General features: G+C 47.5%; 1 protein-coding gene across 1 annotated transcript in view; it reads left to right on the plus strand.

Moving 5' to 3' along the window:
• Positions 1–4,821: 4,821 nt before the first annotated feature.
• The window catches only part of LOC311514758 (scavenger receptor cysteine-rich type 1 protein M130-like), a gene marked incomplete at its 5' end in the record, with an annotated part of 82,476 nt that continues 69,377 nt past the window's right edge, over positions 4,822–17,920 (plus strand). The window contains one exon of the mRNA XM_084617451.1: positions 4,822–4,891. Coding sequence (XP_084473577.1) covers positions 4,822–4,891 — 70 coding nt within the window. The remainder of the gene's footprint in view (positions 4,892–17,920) is intronic.

Genomic DNA, 17,920 nt, shown 5'->3' on the forward strand with positions numbered 1-17,920 from the left:
ATCCCTGGTGCTGTAGTGTAGTAAGCAACCCTTTCCAGGACTCTCAGTGCAGGCCAGTATTTAGGGCTGCCCTGTGTGGTAACTCTAGGATACACAATCTGCATTAGTCCACCAGTGTTGCCACAGGAGCCATTAGAGAAGCCACCTGCACCAGCCCCTGCAGATCCCTAGGGAGACTTAGGAGCATCTCAGCCATTTGTGTCCGGTGTGCCTGGAATTAGATGTGGCCCCTTTGCCTGCTTCCCATCTGGGCACAGGGCTTGGTAATTGCCAAGCTCCTCCATGCTAACAGAGGCCAGAACTGGTAGGGCTACCCCAGTCAGGCTGGTGGCCAAATATGGCCAAAAAGGACCTAGGGGTGACAGTGGACGAGAAGCTGGATATGAGTCAGCAGTGTGCCCTTGTTGCCAAGAAGGCCAATGGCATTTTGGGATGTATAAGTAGGGGCATAGCGAGCAGATCGAGGGACGTGATCGTTCCCCTCTATTCGACATTGGTGAGGCCTCATCTGGAGTACTGTGTCCAGTTTTGGGCCCCACACTTCAAGAAGGATGTGGATAAATTGGAGAGAGTCCAGCGAAGGGCAACAAAAATGATTAGGGGACTGGAACACATGAGTTATGAGGAGGGGCTGAGGGAGCTGGGATTGTTTAGCCTGCAGAAGAGAAGAATGAGGCGGGATTTGATAGCTGCTTTCAACTACCTGAAAGGGGGTTCCAAAGAGGATGGCTCTAGACTGTTCTCAATGGTAGCAGATGACAGAACGAGGAGTAATGGTCTCAAGTTGCAGTGGGGGAGGTTTAGATTGGATATTAGGAAAAACTTTTTCACTAAGAGGGTGGTGAAACACTGGAATGCGTTACCTAGGGAGGTGGTAGAATCTCCTTCCTTAGAGGTTTTTAAGGTCAGGCTTGACAAAGCCCTGGCTGGGATGATTTAACTGGGAATTGGTCCTGCTTTGAGCAGGGGGTTGGACTAGATGACCTTCTGGGGTCCCTTCCAACCCTGATATTCTATGATTCTATGATTCTATGATTCTATGTCCCCTTCTCTTTCTGAGATCAGCAGTTAGGCTCATTTGTCATTACTAATGGTGTTGGGTGCAGCATCCAGCTTCCTGACCATCAGACATGGGGGCTTCCTGACTCACCAGGGGCCTCTGCCATCCCCATCATCTCATTTGGTGCTGAAGCAGGGTGCATTCATAGAATCATAGAATATCAGGGTTGGAAGGGAACTCAGGAGGTCATCTAGTCCAACCCCCTGCTCAAAGCAGGACCAATCCCCAATTTTTGTCCCAGATCCCTAAATGGCCCTCTCAAGGATTGAACTCACAACCCTGGGTTTAGCAGGTCAATCCTCAAACCACTGAGCTCTCCCTCCCTGCATTGCTGTCCCAGGTCTTCCCTGACCCCTCAGTTGGTGGGAGATCCTGCAATTTCATTGCTCACTTCTCACAGTGGAGCCTCCATCTGTCCCCGCCTGCTCTGATTCAGCACACAACCTGCCTAGGACTGCCTACTCCATCTTGGCCCACCCTGAACGTAGCTGTGAAAGCTGCTTAGTGGACCCTGCTTCTGTTTGCTGGCATGGGCTCCCTTCCTCACCGTCCTGCAATTCTGGCCCCAGAGGGACATCTGGGGAATCCAAAGGGACAAGGAGAGACTATGTCCTCTAAAATCCAACGCTCTGCTGCCTGGGATAGGGGCCGAGTGAGCCAGAGCCCCTCCCTCCATGCTTGGCCCCGGGGAGGGAGGCACAGGAAGAGAGGAACAGAGGCCTCCCCCCAGGCAGGTAGTGTGGGGTGGGGAGAGTGCAGCAGTCCCCTGGGGCACAAGACAGGGGAGTCACTAGGCAGAGGACATGTGGGGCAATCACATATCCTCTCCTTTAGATTGTGCCCCCTTCAGTATGGGGAGGTGCCAGTCATCCATGCCTTCTGCTTTGCACCACACTTGCTGTGAGGGGCAGATTTAAAATTTCATGCTAAACTCTCCTCAGGTAGGCCTGCTCTAACACATACCTACTGTGGTGGGGTGTATATCCAATCTGGCACTGACAGAGTTAGAGGGAGCTGGAGAGCTCAATTAAGGCACATGGTGGAAACGACTGGGCATGGCTGGCCCAGTGAAGGATGAGACCCAGCTGAGGAGGAGCTGGGTGACTAATAAAAAGGAATGGCAGAAGGAGAGAGGGAAGCTCAGGGGAAGAGTTGGTCTTGAGATCCTCCCCCGAATACTCTGGCAAAAGTGCAGGAGGAGAAAGGGAGCAAACACAAGTGTGGAGCAAGCTCTGGCAGTGAGCCTTGATAAAAGAGAGAATCTGGATTTCCAAGGAGAAAGTACTGGCAGGTGCTCAGGTGAGGAATGGAGCACAGGGAGAACTTAAGATGGAGGAATGTTCAAGCCCAAAAGGGCTTGGGGAACTCCATGCGGGAGCCCTGTGAGCTCTGGCCCAGAAAGAAGGGTGAGCCTGGAGAAGCCGTGGTGCCTGGGAACATAGAGAGGTCATGGAGGCTGAGAAAAATACAGTTTCATACTGGGCCTAGGAAGAAGCTGTGGAAAAGGTCTGCTGACAGACTGAGGTAGGAAGAAGCCCAGGGCGGCAGTGCGTGTGTGTGGGATCTGAACAGACAGATTTTGCCTGCTCACTACAGGGTCCTTAGGCTGCAATCCAGAGGAGAGGGAGGGTCTGGGAACCCTGATAGCCCACTGAGAAGGGTGGTGCAAGGTCCCCAGAGACCAGGGGTGGAAGGATTAGTGAGTCTGGACTTGGATCAAAAACTCAGTGTGAGGCTGCTGGACTTTTATCTGTGGTGCTCTCTGCTATCCTGGAAAGGAAGGACTATAAGTGAGCTAGCCAGAGGGCCAAGTCCTGAGAAGAAGCAGGCCAGGCTGGGCTGGAGTGACTGTTGTCAGGGGGAACCTGCTATGCCATGCCCAGCCACTGCGGGCAGGCCAGCCAGTGAGCCATTCTTCAACATTGACACGTGGCTTCTTCAGGCTGAATTTAATCTTTGATTGCCCCTCCCCTGGCCACCTTTCCACTGGGTGGAAGTGATGGGGGCTGTCCATTTATTACTCATCCCATTTTTTTGGTGATATTCAAGACCCACCTGCCCCTTTGTTACACTTTGTGTGTATCAGTGTTACAATCTGCCATGCAAAATTAAGGACCCACCAGCCCCCTAATGCAGTGGTTTTCAAACTTTTTGCGCTGAGGCCCTGCTTTGAGATAAAAGTTTTGGTTGCGCCTCCCCAACCTAGACAAAAAGAGGTGAGTTGGGGGTGCAGGTGGAACTTCCTCCCCTAGCCCCGCCATGCTGAGCTGAAGCCTGAGCATCGCCACTCAACCCCCCTGAACGTTCCTCTCTTCCCCCTAGAAGGGCATGCCCCGGTTTGAAAACCACTGCCTGAATGTGTTACATAACGTGCTCCATTGTTTTTCCTTGCTGACGTCTCCACTTGGGGGCCTCATGTCCTTATGGCCAATGTAGTGCTCTCCTTGGTACAGGAGAGGTGGGATTCAGCTGCACTGACTACACAACAGAAGCTCTATCCAGATTGATGCAATCAAGCAGGACCCTGGGGTTCTCTCTAGCTGCCAGGCGGACTAATGCAGATTGTGTATCCTAGAGTTACCACATAGGGCAGCCCTAAATACTGGCCTGCACTGAGAGTCCTGGAAAGGGTTGCTAACTACACTACAGCACCAGGGATAGTCACTGATAATCAGACCTGGTCAAAAGTCGGAATTTCCATTCCTGAAAAAAAATCGTTCTATTTCTCAACAAAAAGTTAAATTTCCCATGAAAGCAAAAATCTGAAAAAAGAAATTCATTTGAAAATGTCTAATGGAAATTGAGCCTGAGAGCTCAGCTGTAGCTCCTAGGATTTCTAAACTCCTGACTCTCCACTGGCTGCCAGGAAGTCCTGAGAGCCCTGGCTCAAGCGGAAGTGAAATCTGAGCCTGAGAATCCAAGCTCCAAAGGTCCCAGTTCAGCTAAGGTTCAGGGGACCCTGGAAGCCCTGACGTCCCCGACTCTGGGGCAGTCTGTGTACAGGGCCTGGTCTGGAGCCACAGAGTCTGGATGTCCATTGGAAAATTCCTAATGGGCTCTACTCATAATCAGATCAGTAAGCATTAAGAACAAGGTCTAACAGCCTGAACAGAAAGCCCTACAAGCCTCTGTTGCCAGTGATAGTCACATGTTAAGAAGGAAGCTCTATGACACACTACTCCCTCCAATTTGCTACTGCTATTCATGCTCCATTCAGGAGGCCTTGAGCAGTCTAGGTTCCACAGGAGGAGCAGGGGTGGTTCCCTGTGTTTCTGATGCAGCTGATCCCAGGGGTACTGTCCCAGCTCTGTGGTTTTAGTGGTGTGGCTAAAACTGGACCCCAACATCTCTGAGGGGTTGGATTTTAGAGGTTTATTTTTCTCAAATTATACAATGATCAGCATTCAAGGCTCCACATTTATTTGCCTAATAAGGCAGAATCATTTTTCACGCTGTTCTGCCCTGTACCAAGGAGGGTGGTTGCATGATGATCTGAGACTGAAGCGAACATGACATCAGAAGCGGACTCGTCACTCATATATGGTCACAGCTGGAGTTTTAGAATTGTATTGGATGTTTTGGCTGCATAAAGTTTTAGATAAACTCTCTGATAATGTCTAAAAAGGTGAATGTTGTTTCTATTGGTTCCTTCTGGCAGCTGATGCTAGTGTCTGAATCTATATATTTCCCTGCAACTGCTTTGTTGTCACTTGTTAGACACAGAGAAGCCAGTGCAGTGTCAGGAGGGCACAGGGGTCAGGATGGCAATGAAGGGACATATCTCTGCTCAGCTGCTTTGGCTGTTTCTCCTCTCTCTTCAGGTCACCATGGGTAAGTGCCTGCTTTATTTCTCTTACTGAGCCGGGCAGTCTGGAACTGAGAATCCACTAGAAATGTGTTTTATTCCAGAAGTCAGTGGACAAAAGGCAAGCAGGCAATTGAGTTAAAGTAAATTTGTGTCTCAAATTAGCTCCCAAAGGTGATTTTGAGAGAGGAGGTTTATATATTTACAGTAATCATAGATTTTACCCAGTCACCGACTGTGCGTATTTATGAATTGTCCCACTCTTGTAGCACTGTGAGCCCAGATTTGGTTTCAAGGAAAGACTGACTTCAGTGCTTAGAAATTCCTGATAAAGAAACTTGCTACAAGACAAGCAAAGTGGGCTTCTATATTGTGAAATCCAGTCTCATCCCCCTGTCCAGCTCTGTGCCTGAGTATGGGGCCTGTAAATAATTCCAGACATACAGTCCATACAATTTAAATAACACTGCTATGCTGTGTGTGTCAAATGTTCTGGGCCAACTTCAGCAGGGTTTGAGCGATCCATGTGTCAGGACATTGAACGGTCCAGTAGCAGCCTGTTTCTTTGAATTGGTGCAGTGTGAGACACTGAAGTATAAATCGGTGAAGTTGAAGATGGGAATCAGATTTTAAAACCTCAAATATTTTGCTAGAGACAAACCGTGGTATCACACCTGGTAAGTGCAGATCACAGATAGCTCTGCAACATCTCTGTGTCTGGGAGGGTAGAAGCTGGGGATTGCAGAGCAAGACATATTCAGGAGCAGTTAATGTGAGGTCAGGGCTGTGGTTAGGGAAATTGGTGCCCTGGGCAAACTTGTATTTTGGCCTCCTTGCCCCCCATTGCCCTGGGCCCTGATGCCTCCCTGAACTCCCCCTCACCCCCCATGGGCCCTGCTGCCTCCCTGGGCTCCCCCCATCACCCCTGACCCCCACTCCCTATCGGGACTCTCCTCTGGCCCCCATTGCCTCTCTGGGCTCCCCCTATCACCCTGTGGGCCCACTGCCTCCCCTGCTCATTGCCCCAAGCTCCCTTCCACGACCTCACACCCTAGGACTGCCCTGCTCCTTGCCTCTTGGCCATGGTGCCCCCCTGACCACAACGCCCTGGGCAGTTGTCCACCATCGTCCTCTCTGTCTGGAGTTTGTACCTGAACTTCCCAAGAAATTCAAACAGAATTAGCTGGAGTTTGATCTCACAATAAAACTGAACTTCACCAGAGAGAAGCAGTAGAGAATTCCACTGGGATTCCTGGGTAACCACACTGACAGGCTTAATGTGAAAATATGGGACCCTATTCTCTCCACATGGTCAGAATGATTTCCATTAGCTACCATGGGCGTAACTTGTACCTTTCAGAGAGAGAGGGTGGCTGCGGATTCCATTTATGAACAGTCTGGTGAGAGTATTAATAGGAGTTGGTTACAGTATTGCTTTTCTTGCCTTTAATGTGGCTCTGTGGAACAGGAATATCATCATCACACTTGTGTCTAGTTAAAAGTTCATAATCCAACAGACCATGAGCATGTTGTATGAGCTTGAAATTAAATAACAGTTTAAAATGGCACGGGAGTTCTCTGCCACCCTCCCTCAGTAATGGGGTGCTTTTCAAATCTACAAATGCCCATTTATATATGGGCCAGATTCTCACTCTTGAGAAACTTCTCGTGCTGTGTAGGCCCTTGCTGCATGAATAGTCCTGCTGAGTCCAGTGGGACCACTTGTAGAGTTAGGTGGTGCTCGGCATGAGGAAGAGTGTCAGAATCTGGCTATCTCTCTCTAAACACAATCCCTCATAGGATATACTAGAGGAAATATAGATTAATGTTATGGGGAATGTTCCCCCTTAGTGTATGGAGTACCCCCAACAAAGGCTCTGATTAAAGAATCCCATGAAATTTAGTATGCTGAAAAGAACATGTGCTAAAGGACTTAAAATTCAAGCATGGAAGAGCTGAAATCATTCAGCTGTAAGACCATTTCCTTTAATCCCCAAAATGGTCAAGAGAAGGAGAGTAAATATTGTTTGGTTAACTTAACTGTGAATTTTAAACCTTAATTTAGAGGTTCCATGTTTTTCTTATTTGTGGGTTTGTTTGTTTTTTTCCAAAATCTAAAATATTCTCAACGATTTGTGTGCTTTAAATTACCCATACTTTTCCAATCTGTATTCCAATTTAACAAGGGCTTTTGGTTTTTGCCTTGGGATAATAATTTACAATGGGCTAAAGGGGATTTTGTTGTTAAAGCAGTAGTACTATATACATTACTGACTTTTTTTGCTAAAATTCGTAACTAGAAGAGTACTTTAATTCCCTTACTCTAAGAAGTTATTGGAGGAGCATTCACTTGAATAATCCACTGTTGACTTCCAGTGGCTTTGAGTCAGAGATACCAGCAAATGCTATGTGGAGGTCCAGCAGTAGTGTCATGGATATATGACCCTTGCCCATGTATGGCTCTTGCCCATGGCCAGGAGTAAATCATCCATCAGGGCCACTAGTGCCATCTCTGCTGCATGTCCTCATGTGAAGCCTGATAGGGAGAGGACCGGCTGTTGGCCCTACAGGTAGAGTTGGAGGGACCTTTGGGTACATCTACACTGTGTTTTAAAACCTGCAGCAACCAGTCTCGGAGTCCAGGTCTACAGACTTTTTGGGTTTGTGGGGCTCATGTTACAGCACTGTGTAGATGCTTAACCTATGAAACCCATGGAAGGGAAGGGATTAGGAAGGGAAGGGATTAGGGTTCAGAGCCCAGACAGCCGTGTGAGTGGCAGCTTCTGCACTGCTGTTTGTAGTGCAGGGGAGTGAGCCTGTGTCTGTAGACCTGTGCTCTCAGGCTTATGGCAGTGGGTTGTAAAACACAGCGTACCCTCGGTGAACCTCACCATTAGCCTGCACAGGAATGGGAGATTAGATACCCGTTAGTAGCTGCAGAGATTGGCTGAATCAAGCAATGGTTTATTAAGTAATGGCTGGATTATGTTAAATTTAGGGGGATGTTTCGGCACTGACTCCATGGGTGCTCCAGGGCTGGACCATCCACGGAAAATTTAGTGGATGCTGAGCACCCACCAGCAACCAAGCTCCCCCCTCCCCCCTGGCACCTCCCACCCGCCACAGTCAGCTGTTTTTCAGCATGCAGGAGGCGTTGGAGGAGCAGGGACAAGGCATGCTCAGAGGAGGGGGCAGATCTGGGTGGGAAGAGGCAGGGCAGGGGTTGGGGCTTGGAGGAAGGGGGCAGGTGGAGGCGGGGTCTGGGGTGGAGCAGGAGTGGGAAGAGATGGTGTGGGGGCTTGGGGAAAGGGGGTGGTTGGAGGTGGGGCATGGGATGGAGCAGGGGGTTGAGCACCCCCAGAGCCCGGAGGAAGCCAGCGCTTGTGGGGGGATGATGGTGAGGGGCAGTAGTGGACAATCAGTTTGTAAACAGCTATAGGGTAATAGGTCTATAAGGAATAGCCAACATGGATTTGTTAAGAATAAATTACGCAAAAGCAACCTAATACCTTCGTTGACAGGGTTATTGGCTAATGGATGAGGGAAGCAATAGACATGCTATATTTTGACTTTAGTAATGTTTTTGATATAGTCCCATGTGACATTCTCATAAGCAGACTAGGAAAATGTGGTCCAGCATCCGATGAAGTGAGCTGTAGGTCACGAAAGCTTATGCTCTAATAAATTTGTTAGTCTCTTAAGTGCCACAAGCTCTCCTTTCCTTTTTACAGATAAAATTGGAGGTTTTTAAGAGAAGGTTAGTCAAACGCCTGTCAGGAATATTCTACGTTTACTTGGTCTTGCCTCAATGCAGGAGGATGGACTAAACAAGTCTCTTCCATCCCTTCTTTCTATGATTCTCACCTCAAAGGAAGTGAGGATGATTTCTATTAGAAGGGGTCCGAGGCGCACTCAACTTTCACTGGGCAAGAAAGACTAGGATCAAAGTCGCAATGTGATGGCTTGGAGTTTCTGGGATCCTCTTAGATTTTCAGTTGGGTGAATGGGTCAAATTAAAAGAAAGGTTGCATTCTCTGGCTTTTGTCTGATCTGTAGTTATTAGTGTCCTGAGAAGCCCTCTGGCATGCAGGTGATTTTTTCTAAGAAGTGAGCTGACAGTTCAGTGCAGCAGAAGGTGCTGAGTTCTGGAGCTGTGTAGACACTTAGTGGGCTGATAAAATTATTTATTGTGTCTCAGTCTTGCATCCTTTAAGCAGGGAACACTTAAGATGAAGTTCTATCTCTAAGGCTGGCAACATTCTGATCTGTTGACCCATGAGCAGCTGCTCAAGGTTATTCTGATAACTGACATGGGGCCTGCCCTACAAATGAGCTGATATGGGTCTTTTTGCTACAGAATTTTGTTAGCAATGTGAGCTGCTATTTCCAGCATTTTATTCCCTCATGGGTGGGGGAGGTGGAAATAATATACTTGAAATCATACTATACCCTGAAAAGGTTCTAATTCAGAGATGGCAAACTGTGGTCCATAATACCAAAATGAGAGGAGATGCCTTTTAATGTTGACAATGGTGCTGCAAATCTAGAAGAACACCCATGGCTATTGGGCCCAGGTGTGTCCCTTTTTCTCACACAGATCTAATTAGAGATGGTTGAATTGTTCGTGTGGAAAGTTTTTTTTCTCCAAAAAGATGGTTTTGTTATAAACAATTTTTTTTACAGGAAAATTTCTATTTGGTTGAAAAATTTCAATTTTCACATAAGGACTATTAAAATGATTTCATTTTATCTTGATGTAATGTTCTATTTCAGCATTTTAGTTTAAAGAATCAAAACACAGGGACAAATTTTCATCTTGTTTCAAAATGTTGCCTGGAATTTTTTTTTCTTTAAATCTGTTCAAAAAATATTTCTGGCAAAAAAAAAAAATTTCAGTAAAAAATATTGGTTTTCTGAGGGAAATTTTGATTTTCCAATCAGCTTTTGTTCTAAAGTTGTTCCTTTCCACAGCCTATCAAGTGACACAATAAGTAGGGAAGGATCTTTGAGTTGTATCTTCCTGGTCATTCTGCAAGACTTTCATGACTCTCCATGTGCTACCAAACCAACATTCAGGCTCATTCCTGGCATTTTGTGAGGCCCTGGTTGTCTCTCCTGTTTCCAGTACCACAACAGGAATATCATAGGTAACCAGAGTTCACTGTTGGAGAGCTCCTGTCATTGCACAAAAGTCACAGGCTGAATGGGGATCTCTGAGATATAGTTGAGCCAAGCAAGTCTAATAAACTTGGATGTAATTTGCAGTTGTGTATCAGCAATAGTGCCTTTCAAATAAGTTCTATTTCTGGGCTGAGGCTGGCAGGGCATTCAAAATGGCACCCATGTGTCCTTGTATATCAACCTGAGCCTCTAGGCAACCTGTGTGATCAGTCAGGCTCCTTTAGAATGTGTTATTCCTTATGTGGTGTACAGAGAACTGTTAAAATTACAAACAACCACCTTAAATTGTAAGAGGGTTCCTGGTCCTGCTTGCAGGCTAGGGACCTCTGAGAGAAACCCTCTGACCTGTGTCCTCTTAGGCAACCTGCAGAGAGCTAGCCTTGAGCAAGGTGGGTGGAATTGTGCATCTCTGCTTTAGGGACCATCCTTCTTTTTTTTGCGGGGGGGGAGTTGTTCCTGTGTGTTAGGGTTCTGGAGTCTAAGAAATAAAATTGTGTTCCATTGCAACCTTCCAGAAAGAGTATTTATATTTTCTTCTACTTCTCTGGGTGTACGCTGTGTTTAAAAAAAAAAAACAACAACAACAAAAACCTCACTAGGGACTTCCATGGTTCATAGTCTCCTAATGGTTTAAATCTCACCACTTGCATGAGCAGTCTTGTAATAAGGGACTAGCTCTTTACTGTTTATTTGTGTCACTAGTGGCTGTTGGTTTCTCATAAGCTTGAAATTATCAAACCTTGCAACTATCTTGTGTACCACGTTCACACCCATACATTTGCCAGATTATCTCTCCCTAGTTGGGTGTAACTGCTCTTGGAATCTGAAACCCTCACAGAATAATATTGTTACCTCTTTTGACCTGAGCAGTTAAAAGCATAAGAACGGCCATATTGGGTCAGACCAAAGGTCCATCTAGCCCAGTATCCTGTCTTCTGACAGTGGCCAGAACAGGTAATCCATTCCCCAGAGGGAATGAACAGAACGGTGATCCATTCCCTGTTGCTCATTCCCTGCCCATCCTGGCTAATAGCTATCTGTAGACCTACCCTCCATGAATTTTGAGGCTTGGGGCAGAATTTTGAGGTTTTGCAGGTTGTCCCAGTTAGGAGAAATTATTGGTAGAATCTGATATTTCTTTGATGCATTCCTGTTTATTTCCAAGGAATGTACGAAGTGCTTTCCTCCAGAACATGGCAGGAATAAAACAAGAGACAATTTCTTTGCTCACAGCTCCAAGCCCCCTTTCCAGTCAGCACTTAGCCCAAAAGCTCTGTCTCTAGGCTTTTCTCAGGGCCATGTTCCCAGTGTTTATTATGGCTGTGTCCTTGTATTTGCTGCTGCTTCTACACTCTGGTGTTTTCTCCTGCAGTTCTGCTTATCTCAAAAACACAGTAACACACATAGTGCCACCAGTCAATACCCCAACCCTGCATTTGCTATATCAGCCCCTGGGAAATCCTTTGGGCCATATCATACAGCTTCTGCTCAGCCTTGCCATATGGGCCTATGTTTGGGGCAGTCGCCTCTATTGTTTCAGCTATTGATGAACAAAGGGGCATTTAAATTCTCGGTCATTTAGCCAGAATGGAAGGGCAACTGTTACATCTACCAGTTTCAATGGGGTTTAACCCAGCCATAACAATAAGCTACAGACAGCCAATCATCACTGGAATAGCACCTCAATGTGCAACCACAGCTGTTTAGTTTGTGGAAATGACTGGAACCGTCAGAAGATGCTAGTACTGGGGATGTGGTCAACAGATTGTTAAATGATCAAAAACACGTTCTGCTTTGTCCCAGAATCACACAAAGGCCTGGCTGTCCACTTCTTGAACCTTTTACCAGGCAAAGTGCATATGAAGTATTGCCATTCTGAATACATCGTGTTTGAAACCCACTGTACATGCAGATTGCACAGGCAGAAATAACTACCCAAAGTGCAAACCAAAGGAGAACCAGACACAAGGCTGTTTTAAGCAGTTCATAAATAATTCCAGCTGGTAGAACTCAGAGTATTTTGTAACCTGCTGTAAATTATACTGTTGTCCAACATGCCCTGGCTGACTCACCTGCACGATGCAAATGTAAGCAAGGTAAAGGGGCTTGACCCTGTATTGGGATATATCATTTAGGGTGTGTTCAGGGTGAATGCGCTGTCTTTGTTTCATGGAGCGGCGATAGCCCCTCCCTCTGAGAAAGTGGGAGTAGGTGGCCTCTCCCCTTGTGGGGTTGGCGGGGAGAGTGGCAATTGGAGGAGAAGGACGGTTGAGGGACAGGGGCAGGGAAAGCCTGAGAAAGAGACAGAGAGAAACAGAGTCTGGGACTAAATGGAGAGAAACAGGGTGAGGGGACAGGGCAGCCAGAGGGATAGAGGGAAACTGGGACTGAGAGGAACCCAGAGTGAGTGGAGAGGCAGAGGCTGGGCAGGACAGGCAGGCAGGCAGGAGAGGGTCTCTGTCAGTTTAAAGCTGGCTGGTCAAGTCAGTTCATGTTTGACGATGTGTTCCTGAGCATCCGTCCCTGTTTGTTCCTGAGCATCGGTTCCAGTGAGTCAGGTCTAATGACCAGTGAATATCATGAGTCAAGTTCATCCTGTCAGGAACTCACAAGAGGCACCTAATGCTCAAAATCTGACTTGGTCATTATCCAGCACCAAGTGAGATATTTGGGTAAAGGGGAACCTTGAAGAAAATAATAATAATAACCTAGAAAATAATAGCTTGTGCATACAGAGATATAGATATATTTTTTTATTTAAGTGCGTTACATTTAGTTAAGTACACTTAGTAGTAAATGATAGAATGATTTGAACACACACACACACACACAGTTTTTTATATTATCTATATTCATCTATTTAGTGTTATTGTAGTTAGGTGGAATCCAGTTTTGTTTGTTCCAGGTTAAATATGTTATGTAATTTTTTTGACAACCAGTTGTAGTGTCTTGTCTACCATTAAATAACCTTTTATCATGCTGTAACACTACCCTGCCCCCAGCTCTCACCTGCTGAGTAAATTATGCCGCCACAGTGTTGGACTCTTAATAAATCTTGGTCGGTGGTTTTGGGACAGGGTGACCCTCAGGTGTATTTCAAATTATAACACAAATAACTCTCCTCTGAGAAAAGAAAAGGAGTACTTGTGGCACCTTAGACTAACCAATTTATCTGAGCATAAGCTTATTTCTTTTTGCGAATACAGACCTACACGGCTGTTACTTTGAAACCTTCTCTGAGAAGTCAGTTTACACAAAGCTCCATTCAGGTGTGGGTCTGGTCTTGTATCTTCTGTGCTGTGAGGAATACAGTTTTTTTTTTCTCCTTATTCCTTCATCGATCCTCTCTAGGGGTTAGTTTACATTAGAATTCCTACAGTGGCATAGTTGATAAAGTGACCATTCGGAACCTCATGTACCTGATATATTTGATGCCAAGAAGGTCAAGGATGGGTCTTAAACCTCCTTTGTGTGTGGGTACCAGAAAGTACTAGCAGCAGTGAGTGGTCCTGATCAAGGAGCAGTATCTCATGAGACAGGTCCCTGAAGAGGGATATGAAGAGAGGGTGAAGAGGAGATGTGGAGAGGAATTGGATGGCATAACCCGATCTGAAGATACTTAGGACCCAGCTGTCGGTAGTGACTGAGCCCCAAGCATTGTAAAAGTGGGCTAGCCAGTCCTAAAAGGGGAGGGAGGAGCAATGACAAGAACAGTGCTCTGGACCAAGGAGTCAAAATGGACACTTGGGGGGTGCCAGGGTCGGTCATGTGGACTGGCCAACCCTGAGTCCGACTGCTTCCTCCTGTGGGATCTGTCCCTTTCTGGAGTAGTCCCATTGCGCCTGAGGAGGGAAAAGCTGGCCAAAGGTGCACTGTGGATGATATTACTGCTGCTGCCCAACGCCATAGCGGTATGTCTGCACTGCTGGTATGTACACCCCCAAGAATCACAGGGTAGCCCTGGAGTCCTTGAGGGAGTGCAGCATCTTATCAGTTTTGTTGGAGAACAGCGTTTGGCTGTCAAATGGCTAATCCTCAATAGTTTGCTGGACAGCTGGACCAATGCCTGAATTCTGCAGCTAGGAAGCCCTCCTCATGGTGATCTCAGGCCATCACGATGGCCGAGGTATCTGCAACATCTAGCGTGGACTGCAAGGACATCTTAGCCACGAAGCAGCCTTCAGTGACAAATGCCCCAAATTCCTCTTGCGAGGCCTCAGGGCAGCTGGTCTGCAAACTTTGACATAGCTGCCCAGTTAACAAAATTGTATTTGGACAGCAAGGCTTTCTGGTTAGCAATTCGCATCTGTAAGGAAGATGCGGTGTAACTTTTCCTGCCCATGAGGGCCATTTGTTTACAGTCCCTTTCCTTGGAGGTGGACTTAAAATTGCCCTGCTGGGCTCTGTCATTCACTGCAGTTACAGCTAGGGAATTTGGGGCGAGATGGGAGTGAAACCCCTCAAACCCCTACACCGGAATGAATGTGTGCTTTTTCATGCATTTAGCTGCAAGCAGTACCCAAACCAGAATGCTCCAGAGGGCCTTAGCCAGTTCAAGGACCGCCTCATTGATAGGGAGGGCAATTCTCCCAGGAGCAGATGGCTGCAGTATATCCACTAATTTGTGGGTGTTCTCTTGCAATAAGTCCACTTGGATACTGAGGGAAGCAGTTACATGTTGCAAAAGGTCTTGTTATGCCTTAATCCTCTGGTACTGAAAGGAAGGACGAGTCAGGCAGCACAGAGTCGTCCAGAGAACAAGACAAGGTCTTTAATTGGGTCAAAGCTGGATTCTGTTACAGAGCTGACAGACCTGGGCAGAATGGCTCTGGAGGCTCTGCAGGGAGAAGGACCTCTGGTGCCTGGCCCTGTAGCAGATTGATGGTCACCAACACAGACCTCACCAGCAATCTTGTCTTCAAGTGTGACAAAGGGTGGGAGCTCCATGATCTCAGCTGACAGACGGGGAGGATGATGACCCTGACCCAGACACCAAGGAGCCTCAGGATCCTAGGGATATTGGAGGAGCAAAACCAGACGGAGTGAGTAACCGTTCTGACATCTGTTGCCCAGAACGAGGCAGGAAACAGCATGGAAATGTAAGCAGTACCATTGGTACCAAGCATGCAGGTGCTGGAAGCGGTGTCAATCCCAAAGTCAACAGCAGTACCAGAGTGTCTGATGGTACTGATGTCGAGGGTGGTAAAAGCTGCCAAGGTAACATTTGTGGTGCCACCTGCAGCAGAGCCAAGGAGATTCCCAGTACTGAGGTCCCCTGTACCAATCCCAACATGTGGAAGGGGAACATTGGGGTGCAGTGCCTCCAGACCTGGGGGTTCAGCGGCAAGCAGTTGATGGGGCTCTAGAAGTATTGGACCAAAGGAGAGGTCAGGGCCAAAAGGTAGAATAGGCCTGTAGCTGCCTTGTATGCTGCCAAGGTGGAAACAGTCAGTGCCGGCATCTCCCTTGTTGGTATGGATTCAATGGATGCCCAGGGGCCAGAACTGGAGTCAACAATATGGGGTTTCTAACCTCCCTACTTGGTACTGGGGAAGGGCTAGAGGTACCCATGCCATCCTGCACACTAGCACCAACTGCGTGCCAGTCCATGCTTTTCCTAGGGGAGGCAGAAGTGTTCCCCTGAGAACATGAGCTGTCTTGACTAGTCTTATGTGACCTTGTCCTTGGCACAGTTGACAGGGAGCGGCCCCTCTGTTTCTTCAGAGAGGTGCTACTCTGAACGTGAAGCAACAGTACTCTTGGAGCCCGAGGGTGACCTCCGACCCAACAAGGGCCTTGGTGCTGAAACAACCTCATAGCCTGTTTGAGCAGGTGCTGTTTCGGGCAAAGCCTCTTGAATCTGTTTCTTGAACAATATGCAGATCACACAACACTCTTTAATGTGGGCCTCACTGAGACAGAGCAAGCACAGTATGTGAGTGTAACGGGGCACACTCACCTCTCATGAGCACCCCCTTGGCCAAGTGCATGTACCTGGGATAGAGCAGTGTCCCAGGGCACCCACCCTGGTGACAATGTCTTCATCCTCTTGGGCTTTCTGGCTGCAGCTCTCCAGCGGGGCCACTATAGTTCATTTCCTGCTCTGGGGTGCATCAGTGTCCAGACCACTTCCCCCCCCAGTGGCTAATGGGGCATGGGGGCAGAACTTGAGCTCGCCACTACTCCATCTGCTGTGTCCCTTTAATTAGCTTCTCTAATTCCCTTGTCCATTTCCCACACCCCCGTGCCTTATCCTAATGGAGTCCCATCAACCAGCTCAGGGTTCCTTCTCGCTCTCCCCAGCTTCTGGCAGCGCTGCCCTGTCTGAGGTTTTGCAGCTCTGCCAGTCAGCCACACACCATCCACATTCCTACAGCTTCTGCAAGGAACTGAATTCCCTCTGGCCCTGCAGCATGGTCTGTGAGGAATTCGAACGGGGCTCTCAGTAATTAGTAGCACAGTGCCACCACTGCCCAGCAGACAGCCAAGCACTCTTGTTCTATGGTGGAGTACCTAGTTGCCCACAGCTGAAGTTTTTTGCTCAGATAGAGGATTGGATGTTCTGTCCCTTGGAAGTTCTGGGACAGTACAGCCCCCAAACCTACATTGGATGCGTCTGTGTGCAGGATAAATGGTAAGTAAAAGTTGATGCATCAGACCACTGGCTGCTGCCCCAAAATGTCTTTTATACTTTGAAACACCACCTGGAATTCCTATATGCATAGTACCATATTCGGTGCCAACATCTTGGTCAGGTCTGTCAGTGGTTCTGCTACTGTTGCAAAATGGGGGATAAACCCACGGTAATAACTGGCCAGGCCTAAAAAGGCCCAAACCTGTTTTTTGTTTTGTTTTTTGAATTGGAGTTTGTTCTAGAGCTTTGGTTTTATCTTGTACGGGCTGTATCTTCCCATTCCCTACCAGATACCCAAGGTATTTTGATTTCCTGCATACCAAAGTTACATTTCTTTGGCTTTGCTGTGAGCCCAGCCTCTCTCAGTGACTGCAGAATGGATGCTACCTGCATTAGATATGACCACCAATCTTCACTGAAGATCACTACATCATCTAAATAGGAAGCTGCAAATTGCCCATGGTGATGCAGTACCTGATCCATCAGGTGTTGGAAGGTGGCTGGCATCCCATGTAATCTAAAGGGCATAGCTATAAAATGGAACAGCCCTAGGGGTATGGCAAGTGTAGATCCCCTCCCTTTCCCCTCCCCCGGAATCTTTTGTAAGGGGTATTTGCCAATACCCCTTGGTTAATTCCAATGTTATGTACCTTGCCTGTCCAAGCTGATCAACTGGGGGCATGGGATAAGCATTGAACTGTAGGGCTGCATTTAGGGCCCTGAAATTGGGTGGTGCCATCAGATTTGGGCACCAGGACCATTGGGCTGCACCAAGGGCTTTGGGATTCCTCAATGACCCCCAACTCCAGCATTGCCTGAACCTCTTGTTCTAGAGCCTCACAGAGCTTTTCAGGAACTTGGTAGGTATTGTGTTCAGGCTTGGCAGTCAGATTTGCATGGATTTGATGGGCAGTAGATGATTCCAACCTGGCTGAGAGGAGAAGAGATCATCAAATTATCCCAGAAGATTCTTGTCCTGCCATTGCAGACGTGGAGGGAGGCATTCTGCTATGGGTACATCTGCAGCACCTGCTGGGGATTGCACCACTGGTCTCAAATCATCCGGCAGGTCCTGGAGGTCTATAAATAGGCCCTCCTGTGCTTTCCATGCTTTTAACAAGGTTACATGGAAAATTTGTTTTTCCCTCCTCTTATGTGGGCAACAGATTTCACAGTCCACATCCTCTATTTGTTTTATGACCTCATAGGGCCCTTGCCATTTGGCTAAGAGCTTACTCTC

The sequence above is a fragment of the Lepidochelys olivacea genome (genome assembly GCF_965140295.1).
Source record: "Lepidochelys olivacea isolate rLepOli2 genome assembly, chromosome: 1".
Lineage (NCBI taxonomy): Eukaryota > Metazoa > Chordata > Testudines > Cheloniidae > Lepidochelys > Lepidochelys olivacea.